Source organism: Biomphalaria glabrata, chromosome 5 (assembly GCF_947242115.1).
Source record: "Biomphalaria glabrata chromosome 5, xgBioGlab47.1, whole genome shotgun sequence".
NCBI lineage: Eukaryota > Metazoa > Mollusca > Gastropoda > Planorbidae > Biomphalaria > Biomphalaria glabrata.
Window position 1 is genome coordinate 29,849,136 of NC_074715.1, and position 16,615 is coordinate 29,865,750.

The window sequence follows — 16,615 nt, forward strand, 5'->3', positions numbered from 1 at the left end:
AACTTTGTTTTTGTATTTGAAGATTATGGTTCAGTGTTTTATGTATGATTGCTACTTTACTTTTAATCCTTCTGTCCTGAAGGCTTTCTAAATTTAGTGATTTTACTAAAGGTGTTACTCTAGTCAAATGTGAATATTCGTTTGTTATGAATCTCACTGCTCTATTTTGTGTCTGTTCCAGTTTCTTAATGTTTTCTTGAGTTGAGGGGTCCCAAACGGAGGATGCATATTCTATTATAATTGGCCTAACCACGGTTAAATAACATTTTAGTTTTATGTTCTTATTTGATTTATAGAAATTTCTTCTAATAAATCCTAATGATTTTGTAGTTTCATCAATATGTGGATTCCATGACAGTTTTTCATTTATTATAACACCTAGGTATTTTGCGTTTTTAGTCTGTGTTACTGGTTTGCCATGAATAAGATAAGTGGAATTAATTTGTTTTAGTTTTTTTGTTACTCTTAACAACTGACATTTTTCTGGGTGGAAAGACATGCTCCAATTTGATTCCCATTTATGTAATTCATCTAATTCTCTTTGTAAAATATCTGTGTCTTGTGTTGTTTTTATTGTTCTATATATTATGCAATCGTCTGCAAATAATCTGCCCATCAGTAATAATTAATAGCCTTCCATCTCCCTTCACTATATAACTATAATGCTACCCCCCCCCACACACACACCAACAAACACACATATTACAAGCACACAATAATTTCAAACGAAACGCCCCTTTCAGTGGAACAGTTTGATAGAAGAAACATCACCATTCGCAATATATATACAGTCCACACTTTACATATAGACCTACATTTATTTTTATTTTGTCATAGCTAGATCTAGAGAGGGAACTTATTTAGCATAACACATTGTATCTTCAAATGAAACGCCTGTCCTTGAATTCTAGAGCGCATAACTATAGCCTTCATGACAGTGGCGGACTGGGTATTAAAATCGGCCCGGGCATTAAATTACCATATAAACCGGCCCACAAATAATGACATATGCCATATCATGAGCGTAGCCAGGATTTTTTCGGTGGTGGGGGATTTTTTTCTAACACCCTCTGCAATGTATTATGTATGTAACTAATCTTCATTACTTTCTGACCTTTCATTCTTTCGGGCGTTTTTTTTTTTAGCCTGTAATAGGTTCTTTTAATTGGTGGAAAGACACTATAGGAAGTCAGAGCTCCCCCAGCTGGGTCCAAGCATCATTTCCTTTATTTTAAGCTTTAAAAAAGCATATTCTGAGGTATCTACAGTACAGTAAGCTTAATTTATTATTATACTACTCTTTCGCTAAACAATTCAAAAACCAAATCTGCTATTCACTGCACTTAATTAATGGAGTCCAGCGATTGGTAGAAAATAGTAACTATAATTTTGCTTTATTTTTTGTATTGGAGGTCACGATTGGAGGGGGAGAAAGTTTATGATACCTGAGCTATGCCACTGTTGAAATAGTGGTATTTGTGTATATCACCTTAAACAATTGAACTCCATTAATAAACCGGCCCACATTACAAGGCTACCCAACAGCAGCTGACACAATTTTTTAGACCTCATCAAATTCTATAAGTTCCCCTTTATTTATTTTTTCTCTTTAATCCTTCAATCGAACGGCCCGCAAACCCTTATTATGAAGTATCCACGAACATTTCTTAGGCCCATCAGTTTTAACCCTTCTTCTCCCTGCACTATCACTATAATGCCCCCCCCCCCACACACACATATGCACAAAATATTTTCAAATGAAACGCCCCTTCCGCGGAACAGTTTGAAAGAAGAAACACTAATCGCTAAATAATTATAGTCCACTCGTCATATAGGCCTATAATTTATTTAAAAAAAAACGCACACACACTCACTTATAATAGGCCCTTACATTCACTGTGATATTTTTTAGGACACTTAATTTTTGCTCTAGAATAAAGACATATATATAGGCCTACTTGTAGAACTAGATAGGTAGTCGTGTAAAAATTCTTCTACAAATTATCATTAACTACAATCTTTAAATTTCAATTTCTATTCATTTTCTCCAAACATGCGCTTGCCTACAGATGTAAAAACACATTTGATAATCAATGATCTAAGACAGTGTTTCCCAAACTGTTTTCTTAACGGAACACGTCGCACATTCTGAGTATTTAGCGGAACACTTTACTTATTTTTAGATTGAATTTTGTTCTATTTGTAAACAAAAATTAAGCCATATTATAAATTAAGCTTTTTTTAAGTAATCAATTTAAAAAAAAACATAGAGAGAGAGACAGATGTATAAACATGTGCATAAAAAATATGAATTTTAATATCTTGTATGGTGCCAAGCCTGTTTCTAGATTTTGACTTTGTTGCAACATAATCAAATCCTACTTCGCACCAATATGTTGTAGTTAACAAGTAGAAAAAACAAAACGATAGCTTTTAAAATATTGTGGTGTCTGTGTAAATGCCACCACGATCGCTTTTTAAATGCATAAAAAGTAGTAGGCCTATAATGACTTGAATTCGAACTTAGGGCTCAATAGCCTCATCAAGAGGACTGATTCAACATATACCATACCTGTCTTTTTTAACTATTTCTTTCCTTTGTTCGATATCAAAGAAAATAATTAATCTATCTTTATATATAATTCTCTTCTTCCCTAATCAGGTCAGACGAGAAGTAAATGGGAAGATCACTCTCTTATTTCTGCGGATAGTCAACCCACGAAAAAAAACAAGAAAAGGGGGGGGGGGGGAGAGAACACGTTTTCACAGCTCGCTACGGATGGCTGAGCGCTGGACTGTCAAACCCTGCCCGAGCTTTGGAATATGAACTATCGTCAACTCTGAAGTAACATCCGAAACATGTAAAACATTTTACAAACACTAAATAGCCGGGTCGGACTTAAACATTGTGGGGCCCTATTAGAAACGGATTTCGCTGGACCAAGTTTGGGTAGGGAAGCGGACAATAAGTCAAATTTAAGAGTTTGTATTAGAAAATAAATTCGTCTATGCATTTTATTCATTCTTTACTACGTACAGAATTATTTTACGAGCCTTGCGTGTAGCAAAGTCATACAGTATATCATAATAATTCTGTTTCCCACATAGATCCCGCTCAATAGCAATAATTACCAAATGTTTCAATCTATCTTTGAGAAAATTGTTGACATCAAGTAATTCTTCATTAGTTTGAGGCGCGAGAAGCTTCTTTCACCTGATAACACAATTACGGCTAATGCATAATGCCGTTTTTATTAATAGCGCGTAGGATTGACGTTTCCCAAAATGTCAATTTTTTTTTTCTGTATTTCCGTATATTTTAAGGACTTTTTCGTATATTTTGCAATTTCGGGAGATTTCCAGGAGCTCCTGGTAAATCGACAGGAGTGCGCGGGAAATCTGTTTTAAGTTATAAAATGGTTTAATTTAATAATTTATACACCTTGAATTAGCGCGGGTTTCATGAAAGTGCGGATCCTTCGGTCACATAGGTTGCAGTGGCCTAAGACCGGCCCTGCAAAATAGCGGCGTATGCTATGCCGCCGGTCGACTAGTTATCTATAATTAATTAACTAATTTTTTTGTTAATGATTCTTGTTTGGTCAGGTAATAGAAATAATTGTGCATGACTTCAACTTGATCAGAGATTGGGTGTGGGAGAAATAGCGAGTTCAAACTTTTTACCAGACAGACAGATTGAGTTGATATAAGCATTGTAACAAAGCCAAGTAAAATACTTAGAAAAACACAAAGATAAACGCACATTTCTTATTCCATAAGCTAGGAAAAGGTCGTACAGGTGCTCCTTCTTTCGTAGTGTCATTAGAGCATGATACGCGTGATAATCCTTTCAAAACCGATGTTCGCTCTAGATCTAATTTAAGTTATTCTAAGTGTAGGCCTAGTACTCAAGCCAGATTTACATTTATTATTTATTTTTCACCTTGAAAAATTATAACGGTCAAACTAGAGTTTTCATCTTGTGGCCAACGATCGAGCTAGTAGGCTTAATTATTTTCGCAGCGATAGGCCTTAAATTTAAAGCAACAACACAAGACAAAGTAAACATTAAAAACTAATGATCTAGAATTGCACGCTGTACTTAATGAAACATTAAAAGGCTATAGATCTTGTCAAATTGACTATTCTATCTATCTATATCTATCTATATATATAATTCTCTTCTTCGCTCAAGAGTTTGGACGAGAAGAAGTAAAGGAAAGATCACTCTTTTATTTCTGCGGATTGAGTTATTCCACGAACTTTAAGAGCCTTTCGTGTAGCAAAGTCATACAGTGTATCATGAAAATTTTATTTCTACATAGATCACGATCAATAGCAATAATTAACAAACGTTTCAATCTATCCACGAGAATTGTTGAGAAGCTTCTTTCACCACATTACACAATTACGGCTAATGCATAATGCCATTTTTATTTATCGGATTGTCGTTTTCCATATTGAATGACACTATATTGCAATTCTTATATCAGCATGCACAAACGTTATCTAATAAAATACAGACTTTAGTTCAAAAAAGCAGGCGTGGTGGCTGAGCTTGGCTACCGAACCGGGGTCCGGGGTTCGAATCCTGGTGAAGACTGGGATTTTTTATTTCGGGGGCCTCTGAGTCCACCCAGCTCTAATGGGTACCTGACATTAGTTGGGGAAAGTAAAGGCGGTTGGTCGTTGTGCTGGCCACATGACACCCTCGTTAACCGTAGACAACATAATCAAATTACATCATCTGCCTTATAGACCACATGGTTTTACTTTAAAAAAAAAAGAAGATGATTACGTCCTACGCGCCATGCATCTTGTCATGTTAACCAATGACTTAAATAAATTCTGGCACGTCATTGGTTTTTCTGGCTGGCTCATCAGACAACCCATTCCATGCTCTAATAGACTAGGGGAGAATGAGCATTTATACAAATTTGTCCTATCATGAGGAATGTGCTTTCTGAGTATTACGTTAGATTTTTGTTTTTTGTATTTAAATATTTTATTATGGCTCAGTATTTTATGTATAATTGTTACTTTACTTTTAAGTCTTCTATTCTGAAGGCTTTCTAAATTAATGATTTTACTAATAAAGATGTTACTCTAGTAAAATGTGAATATTCGTTTGTTATGAATCTCAATGCTCTATTTTGTGTCTGTTTCAGTTTCTTAATGTTTTCTTGAGTTGAGGGTCCCAAACAGAGAATGCAAATTCTATTATTGGCCTAACCAAGGTTAAATAACATTTTAGTTTTATATTCTTGTTTGATTTATAGACATTTCTTTTAATAACCCTAATCATAGTGACAGTCTAGTCACTAGATCTAGATCTAAGTGCGCACCTTCTGCACTTTCTTGGATGGCGATGTGCATGGCGGGGTTATAACAGTATTTTAAGCAGTTTAAACATACATTGAAAGTGATTTGAGTTATGTTTCCCGATCGCCCCCCCCCTTCCCCCGGATCCGCCACTGCGCCTGCCATGAAATATATATATGTGATACATATATATTCAAATGGGTTGTCTCAGCTAGCCAGTAAAACCAGTTACATAGAAGAATTTAGGCCAGTGGTTATATTCATGTGTAACTAAATGCATGACGCATAGGACGTAAAAATCATCTTTTTTTTTTTTTTTTTTTGAAGTAACGTCTGTATTAGTCTATATACTATATTTGATGAGGGGAGTTTCGGAAATTCTGAAAAGGCGGACGTTTATACTTTTTTATAAATCTGACCGGAACCACCGCGACGAGTAGAATAACAAAAAAATCCTACTCATTCAAGTGTCTCAAGCTACTGTAACTACATAAAATAATTTAGATTCTAGATCTAGATTCTTGGTCTAGTTCGCTTTAGGGATTAGATCTAGGTCTAGAATTCTAGATTTATAAACATTTATCTTATCTCATAATCTATAATAATCCAAATCTAAATTTTAGTCTTTAAGAATCTAAAAATGGTACGGCTTAGCGCTCAGCTAATAAACATGTCCGCCCAGAAACACAATCCAGTTAGAGATTGGGAGTTAGATTTAAGAGGTAAGAACTATTCAATAATAATTCTGCAGGAGTTCAAGGGACAGCCATCTTTGTTATTGTTTAGACTGTAATCTTGTATCTTGGATTTTCTCTCTGATTTGGGTTTTTGTTTGTTTTTATTTTTGAAGCTAAATAATATGCTAGATCTAGCAGCAATCTAGCTATACCGGTATCATCTAGTCACGGAATCTAGTCCTAATAAGTCTATTAATGAGGTAGTTCCTTATTTCTGACCTACTTTAACCAAAGTCACATGATTGTTGGACAACAAAGAGAAGAATGGCCTTGTCTTCCTATATTTCCTCTATTTTTACGAAATTTTACATAATTTACAAACATTTTAAAATATACAGAGTACATCAACGAACTCCCTGAATGTTCAAATAATTATACGAATGTTTTCATAAAGGGCCAAGAACTGTTTAAGGATAGGTTTAAATTATCAATGATATTTCCTTTATAGTCATGACAAGCGTCAACACTTTGCCGATGATAGATCTACATTCACATACAGAAGAATATGTTTTTACAAGCGTTCTTGTAAGATTAAAAAAAAAGCTTGGTATAAACTACACAAAACACACACACACACACATATATATATGTATATATATATATATATATTTATTTATTTATTTATTTATAGGCCTATATATGGGATAATATGCATATTAGTTGAAACATTGTTATTTTCATAAACTTCAGCTATTTTTAACGTTATGTATTTCATATTCCGCTAATTTGAAATACATTATGCACATCGATTACATTAAGAATTATTTTTTGTTTTGGATACATGGACATGATGTATTATTATGTTATTAAAAGTTCTATCATTTTTAAGAAATTCACAAAATGTTACATTAAAGTTTCAAAAATGCGTCCACGAAATAGATCTAGATCTATTTTATTACTTAGTAAACAAATTTAACAATGAAAGGGCGGGGTAAGACACATTTGGCCTGTGTAACTGTAAGAGTAGATCTCGATTTATCCTTGACTATCAGATGTGTTATTTGTACGCTAAACAACTGAAGCCTATTACGCACAAGGAAAACACATGGCAGTCTTTTTATCTTTTATAACAACTAGTCGACATATCGACTACACACTAGCCCTAGAGCTATCTGACCAATACACACTGGTCTGCTGTCCAACTTTTAGTGTTCTACTCAAGTTCAAGCTTGTTTACTTTTGGGTAGAGAGGAAACGGGGGGGGGGGGGGGGGGGGGGGGGGGGAGGATGAAAGTGTTTTTGTTTTTTTTCTAGGACTTACTCGAATGCTAAGAACTGTAAGTGTAGTCATTCATTGTAGATCAAGAAATCTTGATCTCAGTATGGCAGATTAAAGGCCAACGCTTCGGTACCTTCTATCAAAGGTTTAACTATTTGTTTTAGTTGAAACTATTAAAATATGTATCTCTAGATTCTCCTTAGTGCTAATGAGTAAATTGAAACCACTAAATACTGACTTAAAACGCTTCAGATTCCCACTACAAACTAACTAAAACTAAGCACGGTGCGCGTTGTATACACACAACCACGTGACTCGGGGGGGAATACGAAACTACCTCATTAGACTCATAATCTAACTGCTAGAACTAGACTATCTTAATATGACAAGGTTCTTAAAGGCAATAAAGGTCAATTAATTTTTGGTAATAAACTGTGCTGATATTTATTGTAGGCCTAGTTAAATTTAGATTCTCTATATCAGATTAATCAGAATAATTCAGAATAGATATAGACAATATTTAACAATTAAAAAGACGGAACAATAAGAAACATATTGTATTGACACCAAGTCAAAATTAAAAGAAATAATAGCATTGCTTTGAAAACACAGAAGTAATGTTAATTCTTGGTATTTTTTAAAGACTCTATCTTGGACTTTGGGATTTCTTTGGAACATAAACAATAACAAAATAGTAACAAAGATGGCTGCCCCTTGAACTCCTGCAGAATTACCGGAATTAGGTAGGGATGTGAAATAAAAAAATTATCTTTGAAAAAATCAATTTTTCGTTAGTACATCATTAAAATACTTTGAAAATACTTTCCAATGGTGTATAAATTATGACTTTAAGTTGAACAGTTAGAAAGTTAGGATTTTTTTTTCTGGCGTTTTGACCTAGCATTGGATGATTGGTTGACATGGAGCATGTAAGATGAGAGCGTCTGGCTCGCTCAGCCAGCGAGACACCCCCCCCCCCCCCCTCAAAAAGTTAAAAAATTGGAATTGAATTTCGTAGAGGATAAATCTACTTATTTAATAACAAATTTAATTCTTCTTCTTCATCGTTCTCATTGTTATGTTGGAGTGTTCATATGACTAGACCAATACATGAGATGAACTGCAAAGTGGTTTCCAAATTAGGGAGCTCTCCATATAGTTTTCTTTCTATTTGGGGTGATTTAAATTTAATTGTAGACCTAGTATTCGTAGTAAATTTCTAGCTAACAAATGTGATTTCATTTATATTTCTGAACTCCACTTGTTTTGAGATCTAGACCAGATAATTTGTTTATTTCAACGACTGAAGTTCATAAATTATATAAATGAAATCAGATTTGTGAGCTAGAAATTTACTACGAATACTAGATATCTACTATTAAATTTCTTATTTAATAAGTAGATCTATCGTCTACGAAACTCAATTCCAACTTTTTAACTTTTGACCTTGGGGGTGTGTCTCGCTGGCTGAGCCAGTGACAAGCTCTCTCATCACTTTTTCCATGTCAACCAATGTTAGGTCAAAACGGCACAAAGAAATCATAACTTTCTTACTGTTAAACATACAGTCATAATTTATACACCGTTAGAAAGTTCTTTTAAAGTATTTTAATTATGTACTAACGAAAAATTGTTTTTTCAAAGATAATTTTTTTTTTCGCCTCCCTAAATTTGTTATGTTGTATCATGCCGCATGGGAAAAAACAAACAAAAAGTGGAGAGTGGAGTAGAAATTAGTCTAATTAGATCTAGAATCTAGACTAGAGACCTAAAAACTTGAGATTATATATTTTTTTTTTTTTTTACACAGGTTGCACTTAGAAATAGATTATATAAATACTTTATTAATGAAATATAAGAGGCTTTAAAATGTGTTATTGACTACTTTAGACAATGGCCTTCAAAATGGAAATGTTTAATGAGGATCTTTTTAAAAGTTAAATTATGTTGTTGTTTTTTTACTTATAATATAATGTCCACTCTTCTCTGACATTTCTTGAAGCACAAGACCCAATAATTTGTATATTTCCTTCAATATTTACATTCTAAACAAATAAAGTTCATAAATATATAAATGAAATCAGCTTTGTGAGCTAGAAGTCTAATACTAATGCTAGTCTACTATTAAATTTCCTATTAAATTTAATAATAAGTAGATCTATTGTCTACGAAACTCAATTTACACTTTTTAACTTTTGAGCTGGGGGTGTGTCTCGTCCGCCTTAGCCAGCAACAAGCTCTCCTCTCTCTTGTTCCATGTCAGCTCAAAACGCCAGAAAAAAAATCATAACTTTCTAACTGTTAAACATACAGTCATAATTTATACACCATTGGAAAGTTCTCTTAAAGTATTTTAACGATGTACTAACAAAAAATTGTTTTTTCAAAGATATATTTTTTATTTCTCATCCCTAATTATGGATGTCAGAGAGGTGTGAACAAAATGGCGTCATTTTGATGGCAGAAAATAACAAAATATTTTAAAAGTAAAAAAAAAAAGAAAAAAAATGTAATCTCAAGTTTTTAGGTCATTTTTTACTTCACTTTTGTTTTTTTTCCCATACCTAAATAAATATATATTTAATATTAACAAGGTGAAGGTTACAAAGACAGTTTGTCACTTGTGTGTGGAAACAAACTCAAAATCGAAGTGGTCCACCCAGGCAAGTAAAAAGGCAGGTTTCAATATTTTCAGAAAGTATATCAAAATAAAAATCTATCAAAGACAAATGACAGAGAAGAATGGAAAAAAAGAAGGTCGACAGATCTTGTGTGGTACCCCAACAGTCCAGCAGGCCTACGGATAGGTGGAAGTGAAGAAGTTCGATGTGTACCTGGCCTAACTAATGTCATATAATGATTATCTAATTGATCTAATTATTCTGTAAAGTGTCAATCTCTTATTCAAAGCCTCAAGAAAAAAAAAACACTCCCCTTCTTTTAGTTCTTCTTTAATATATTTATAGTGCTCCAGCTTGTAACAGAAAACAAATTAGAGTTGCATGGTAGAAAATATATATATATTTGCATTTAATCACATTGTGTTACTTATCTATTTCAGGTTACAGAATCCCAATCATTGAAAATTTGGGAGCTACTCTGGTAATAGATTTTTTAAAAATATTATATATATTCTTCATAAATATAGCCATAATAGTTGGTACTTTTTTTTCCACTTTGACAAATGTAGTAAATATGTGATCTTTACAATAATTAGTTTTGATTGTCTTTAAGCTGTTCATTAAGAGAAACTGGTTGTGTTAGCATACATTTACTATTAGCTTAGAAATTATTGTATGTACATAGATGTACATTATAAACATTGATTGTTTAAGAACTGTTGTAATATTATATGACAATAGATGACTACATTTCTTGTTTAAATTTATTTTCTAAGGATCAGTTTGATACAATAGATTTCACAGATAATGATATCAGAAAGCTAGACAAGTTTCCACTTCTAAAGCGTCTAAAACATATTTTGCTAAGCAATAACAGAATAGTGTAAGTAGCTATTAGCATTTAATTTTACTAATTAATATATAAATTTCATTTGTAAATATGTTCAAAACATGCCTGGTTTTTCACCCAACAACTATTATATATAAAGGACTAAATATTTTACATGATAAACTCACAGTTAAGAGGATATATCACAAATGGAATTTAAAAAAACAAAAACATTTTATATTTTTTTTTTTTTTGTATGTACATGATAGATATTACCATTATCTTGAGGAAGTCAGTCTTATATGTTGTTTATACTGTTATGTATTAAGAGGTAAAACAAATAATACGAATAAAATATTTCAGAAATTTTGTCTCTTTTACACAATTATTTTCACTTATCCCAATATTCATTTTGTTATTGTTGACAGACGAATTTCTGAAGACTTGCAAGAAAATCTTCCAAATTTGGAAACACTAATTTTGTCTAACAACAGTCTTAAGGAACTTTCAGACATTGACCCTTTATCTACAATAACAACTTTAAAACAGCTCAGGTATAATAATCACTCAGTTCAAATTAGGTGTTAATTATATATTTGGCTATGTGCAATACCAGAACAAAGTTTGTGTAAACTTTTTTTTTCTTAAATTAGCTTTAGAAAAATTCAATAGCTTTATATTTTGATAATGGTTTTAAATTGAGCCACAATTTTATTCTTTATTTTCTTTCAGTCTCTTGGGTAACCCTGTTGTAACTAAAAAGAATTACAGATACTATGTGATATCTAAAATACCAAGTTTGAGAGTTCTCGACTTTTCTAGGATAAAGCAGAGGGTAAGGTTCCATTTGTTTTAAGTATTATGTATAGTTAGTATCTGAATGAAATTGTGTATATTGCTAACAGGTTGATGAGAAAATATTTTATAGATCTTAAAAATGGTTCACATTTACTCATAACATAAAAAATATTATAGTAAACATGTTAATCATTTTATTATTAGTTTTGTTAAAATTCTAAAGAACTGTTTTCAACTAAATCTGCTGCTGATTGGCCTTTTTAAGTCCTCATTAGTTATAACTATAACCAAAAATGTTCTTGGTTATTATTTTTTGCCGTTGACTGATTTCAACATCAGATAATGCTATAGTCAGTATAAAGAATAAAAAATCATCTACTTGTATTGCATTTTTTAAGGAAAGAGAAGCAGCTGCAAAAATGTTTAAGAAAAAGAAAAGTCAACAGCCTCAGCAGCAGACAGCTGCACCTGTGTCTAAGGAGAATGGAGCCAAAGCAAAGACATTTACACCTGGTGAAAAACTTGCTCCAGTCAGACAGGTTCCTACTGGTCCTTCTAAAGATGATGTAGCTGCAATCAGAGTAAGAGCTAGATGTTTTAAAATAATACAAAGATCTGCCACATTTTGAATGAATCTACCAAAAGAACCCAACTATCTAGAAAACAATGCTTATATTATTGAAAAGTAGATAAAAAAAAAAAACAGTTTTGTTTTAAGGGGTTTTCCAAATTGTTTTCCGGCCTGGTACAGCTACATTTCGACTGAGCACAAAGCATCACTATTACATATAAGCTGTTTTAATTATATGTCATGATGTTCACCTGTCTAATTCATGATGGCTTGTGGAAAAGAATGAAAAAATTGCTATAATGATTTCATAAATGGTAGAGCCTAGCCTAACGAATGAAACCTGTCCCATCTCTCTACTGCCACTACAGCTCGAAAGGTGTCCCCTCCAAATGTGGGGGATCTTTATGCTTTACCATGTTTATAAAAAAAATAATTATCTATTATTTTCTTGAAACTAATTTTTATTTTTAACAACTTTAATTTCCTAATTAGATTTTTTGAGTTGAATACACTCAATTTGAGGGGTTGAGGAACATATAGAGAGTAATAATTTTTAATAGCACAGTGCATAAACTGTGAGAGAGAGGCAAGATGGGAGAAATGTCAGTTTTCCAGTTCCTTACTAGACTCACCCATGCAGGATGGGGAATTAGTACCTATATATGATGTAAAAAAAATACCATATATGCCATACACACACATAATGGTATTACAAATTTTCTTCAGAGAACTATGACCCTAAGCAAAATTAATGCTCTTGACTAATCCCTTGATTTAATTATTGCTATATTTAAATAAAGCTTATCGATGTAGCTTGAAAAATCTTAAACTCAACTCATTTGGCAAACTTATTCTTATTGTGCAAGCCATAGTCATAAAATAAAATTGGTTACAAAGACAGTTTGTGTGGAAACACAAATTCAAAAGAGGTCCCCGAAGTGGTCTGCTCAGGCACGTAAAAAGGCAGGTTTCAATATTTTTAGAAAGAATATCAGAAATTATGAACTAACTATTAACATCTACAATCCTATACAAAAGAAGAGACGTGCTTGTGTTGAAAGTGTTGCTGATACTTTTGTATTGTTAGTTTGACTAATGACTTGATACCATAGAATACAGAGATTTATTAATGTTATTGTTATTACATTGTTAATATTCATATGTATTCAATGAACCGATAAAAAGTAAAGTTCCCCTTTCATACCTTGTGGTCTATAGGGCAGAAGATGCAAAGGTCATCTGTTTCTGTGGCCTACGGTTAACGAGGGTGTCATGTGGCCAGCACAATGACCAACCGCTTTTACTTTTCCCCAACTAATGTCAGGTACCCATTAGAGTTGGGTGGACTCAGAGGCGCCCGAAATTAAAAATCCCAGTCGTCACCAGGATCCAGACCCCGGTTCGGAAGCCAAATGCTTTAGCGCTCAGCCTCCTGGCCTCCTCAATCAACTGATAGTTATGTGAAGATAGAGTTCAATGGGAACTTGGCCTAACTGATAGTTATGAAGATAGAGTTCAATGGGAACTTGGCCTAACTGATAGTTATGAAGATAGAGTTCAATGGGAACTTGGCCTAACTGATAGTTATGAAGATAGAGTTCAATGGGAACTTGGCCTAACTGATGTTATTGAATGATTATCTAATTGATTTGTTTTGTAAAAGGGCCAATCTCTCATTTAAAGCCTCAACAAAGAAACTTTTTGCTTTAGATCAGTGTCCCTGTATATTTTTCATACGCTGCACTTCATGTGTATAATATGTAAAACTACTTATCACTTTTTTTTATTTGTTTTGTTTTTAATTGACTTATATGCATACTTGGGGGCGCGGTGGCTGAGTGGTTAAGCTTGCAAAGTTAATTTTAAAAATTAAATTGTTTTCTTTCAGAAAAGAGAAAAGCCGTTGCATCAGAACTTCGAAAGATCTAAAATATGATATCGGATTTCAATATCTTTTCTAGTTTATGAGATCTAAACGGGATGGACAGATGGAAGACAAACCACACAAAATTAATAGTGGCTATTCCCCTATTGGCGACCACTAAAAAGTGTTAGGTTTTGATAATCTATTTTTAAAAGTAATTTGAAAAAGATAATTGAACTTTTTTCTTGTTGTTTTAGAAAGCCATAGCCAGTGCTCAGACTTTGGAAGAGATTGAGAGGCTGAACCAGATGTTAAAGTCTGGACAAATACCTGGCCATGAAGACTTACAAAAGAGAGCAGGGGATGACAGAGGTCTGGTTTAATTTTAAAGCAGCTAGAATTAACATTTTATTTAAAAATAGTGAATATTTGATCTATAGATTGTCAGGGTTCATTTCTTAGCTTGGCTCATTAGGCTCGTTAGGAGGTTACTTAAATATTACTATTACGAACTATTATTACTTGATACACTTTAACTCCAACTATAGATATCCATGGAAATATAAATACTACTTTGATCCAATAAGCACACAATGACATCGACTCTCAATAAATATTTAATACACAAAACACCAGTCCATCAACTCTATGAAACATATATACATAACACCAGTCCAGGAAGCAAAATCTAACTAACACACTCTCTCGCACATTCAACGAAGACTTAACCCACTTAGTGCAAGACTATTCACATGACAAAGAGATATAACTAACATATCAAAGAAGATATTACTCTCACCATACCTCCCCCTGACATAGATATGCTTAAGATAGTTTGTGTTACATTGTGATGGTTTTTATCACATTGTGACATTGCCATGAACTATTGGTATTTGTGGCTAATCTTTGGTTTTAACAAAATTATGCTGCATTAATGAAATTTTTAAAATTGGTTTTATTTTCAGATTCCAAGAGATCACAGAGAGCTCATGAAGAAGAGGAGGAAGAAGAAGATGATGATGACAGAATGGAAGATGATGGTTAAACACACACACATACTCAAATCATTTTGTTGTACATTTTCATTCATCCACCTTACATAACTGATAGTCAAATTATGATTAATTCTTTTTTTGTTTATTTACCTATAGTTTAAAAGTTATATAAATGGAATTCTAAATAAAGAAGTTGTTTTTTTAAATTTCATTAAAATGTGTAGGTTTCTATAATGTTAGGTTTCTAAGAATTATTTATTTACTTTTTTTAAAAAAGTCTTTGACTATATTTTCATAATAAAAGAAATATTTTATTAAAATCAAATGTAGTTATAAAGAGATTTTTTTTTCATATCATTCACAAGTTTTGTTTCTTATGACATTTCCTCCTCTATTTTCAGAGACCTTAAGTGTGTGGGACTGCCATCGCTGACTGGAGCATCTCTTCTTGTCTTTTTTTTTTTTCTTCAAACCATAGCTGTTGGTATACATACTACCGGTACATTCAGTTACTGAGCATTAACAACAGATACTACCATGATCTGACACCAGAAGGTGCTAGATACATATATATAATACAGTGTCATTTTATTAAGTTGGTAGAACAGATGCTTCACAATCTTAGGTCAGTGAAGCAGATACTACACACTCTCAGGTTTTAGTTATAATACTAGAAAATTTGATGAATGTTAAGTAATTTTATGTTTTATTCATGTGAGCTCTCCAGCCCAGTACCAGATTGGAGCAGACTGCTACTGTTTCTGTTATGTTGGACACTGAAGTATATTAAAAACTTTTGACTGTTATTTCACAATCTGAGTTGTCAACTGTGTTCTTAGTTTACACCAGTTTGAGATCACTTTGAGCATAACTAGATATTTGTATTTTTTTTTTCTGCTGGTAATGAACTTATCCAACCCTTTCAAACAGTAGGCTTATTGGTGACTTCCTTAGCTCCTAGGACAGAATTTCATCAAATGTCAAAATGAGACTTTAAAAGTCACATGATCATCTTTCACAGGTAACCAAAATACAATATGGAACTGAACGTGTTTCTGTTGATGCCATGTATTTGAGTCCTAGGTTAGAGAAATATCTGTTGCTCTGCTGATCCCACACAATGTATTAAGTTGCCTTTTAAAGTACTAGGCTAAAGTATTTCACAACTGTGACGTCTCTGCATTAGTGCTAGAAGAAGCTCACTCAGTAAAATAACACTTGCACCTGTGCACCTCTATAGATCTAGTGCTTAATGCTTGCATGGTGATAAGATTTTGATTTCACTGAAAGTTAAATTAAAAAAAAAACAAGGTTACAAAGACAGTTTGTGAGGAAACAAACAGAAAATCGGCCCCCCAAATGGTCCACCCATGCAGGAAAGAAAAGTAGGTTTCGATATTTTCAGAAAGAATATCATAATGAAATTCTATCAAAGGCAAATGATAAAAGAATGGAGAAAGAAGGTTGACAGATCCTGTGCGGTGTCCCAAAGGTCCAGCAAACCAAGGGATAGGTGAAAATGAATGCATAGTTTGATGTGAACTTGGCCTAACTGATGACTTATATTGAGTATCTAATTGTTCTGTAAAGGGTGAAGAAAAAAACATTCCTTTAGTTTTGTGTTTCATTCGATGATGTTAGATTTTCATTTTCTCCTCC

General features: G+C 33.0%; 1 protein-coding gene across 2 annotated transcripts; it reads left to right on the forward strand.

Moving 5' to 3' along the window:
• Positions 1-5,692: 5,692 nt before the first annotated feature.
• On the forward strand, positions 5,693-15,770 carry LOC106058437 (U2 small nuclear ribonucleoprotein A'-like). 2 transcript variants are annotated; one of them, XM_056030386.1, is made up of 9 exons: positions 5,693-6,044; positions 9,873-9,941; positions 10,340-10,380; positions 10,676-10,782; positions 11,157-11,282; positions 11,461-11,563; positions 11,925-12,107; positions 14,219-14,333; positions 14,927-15,770. In XM_056030386.1, the coding sequence occupies exons 1-9, from the start codon at positions 5,963-5,965 to the stop codon at positions 15,004-15,006; spliced, it is 906 nt and encodes a 301-aa protein (XP_055886361.1). In that variant the 5' UTR covers positions 5,693-5,962; the 3' UTR covers positions 15,007-15,770. The 2 variants fall into 2 exon arrangements, with proteins under 2 accessions (XP_055886361.1, XP_013071324.2); XM_013215870.2 differs by lacking the exon at positions 9,873-9,941 and having other exon boundaries at positions 5,702-6,044.
• The last annotated feature ends 845 nt before the right edge of the window (positions 15,771-16,615 follow it).

Coding starts and splice junctions, on each gene's coding strand:
- LOC106058437 (XM_056030386.1), top strand. CDS start 5,963: ATGGTACGGCTTAGCGCTCAGCTAATAAACATGTCCGCCCAGAAACAC. Junction 9,942..10,339: donor AATCGAAGTGGTCCACCCAG/GCAAGTAAAAAG, acceptor TATCTATTTCAG/GTTACAGAATCCCAATCATT. Junction 10,783..11,156: donor CTAAGCAATAACAGAATAGT/GTAAGTAGCTAT, acceptor TATTGTTGACAG/ACGAATTTCTGAAGACTTGC.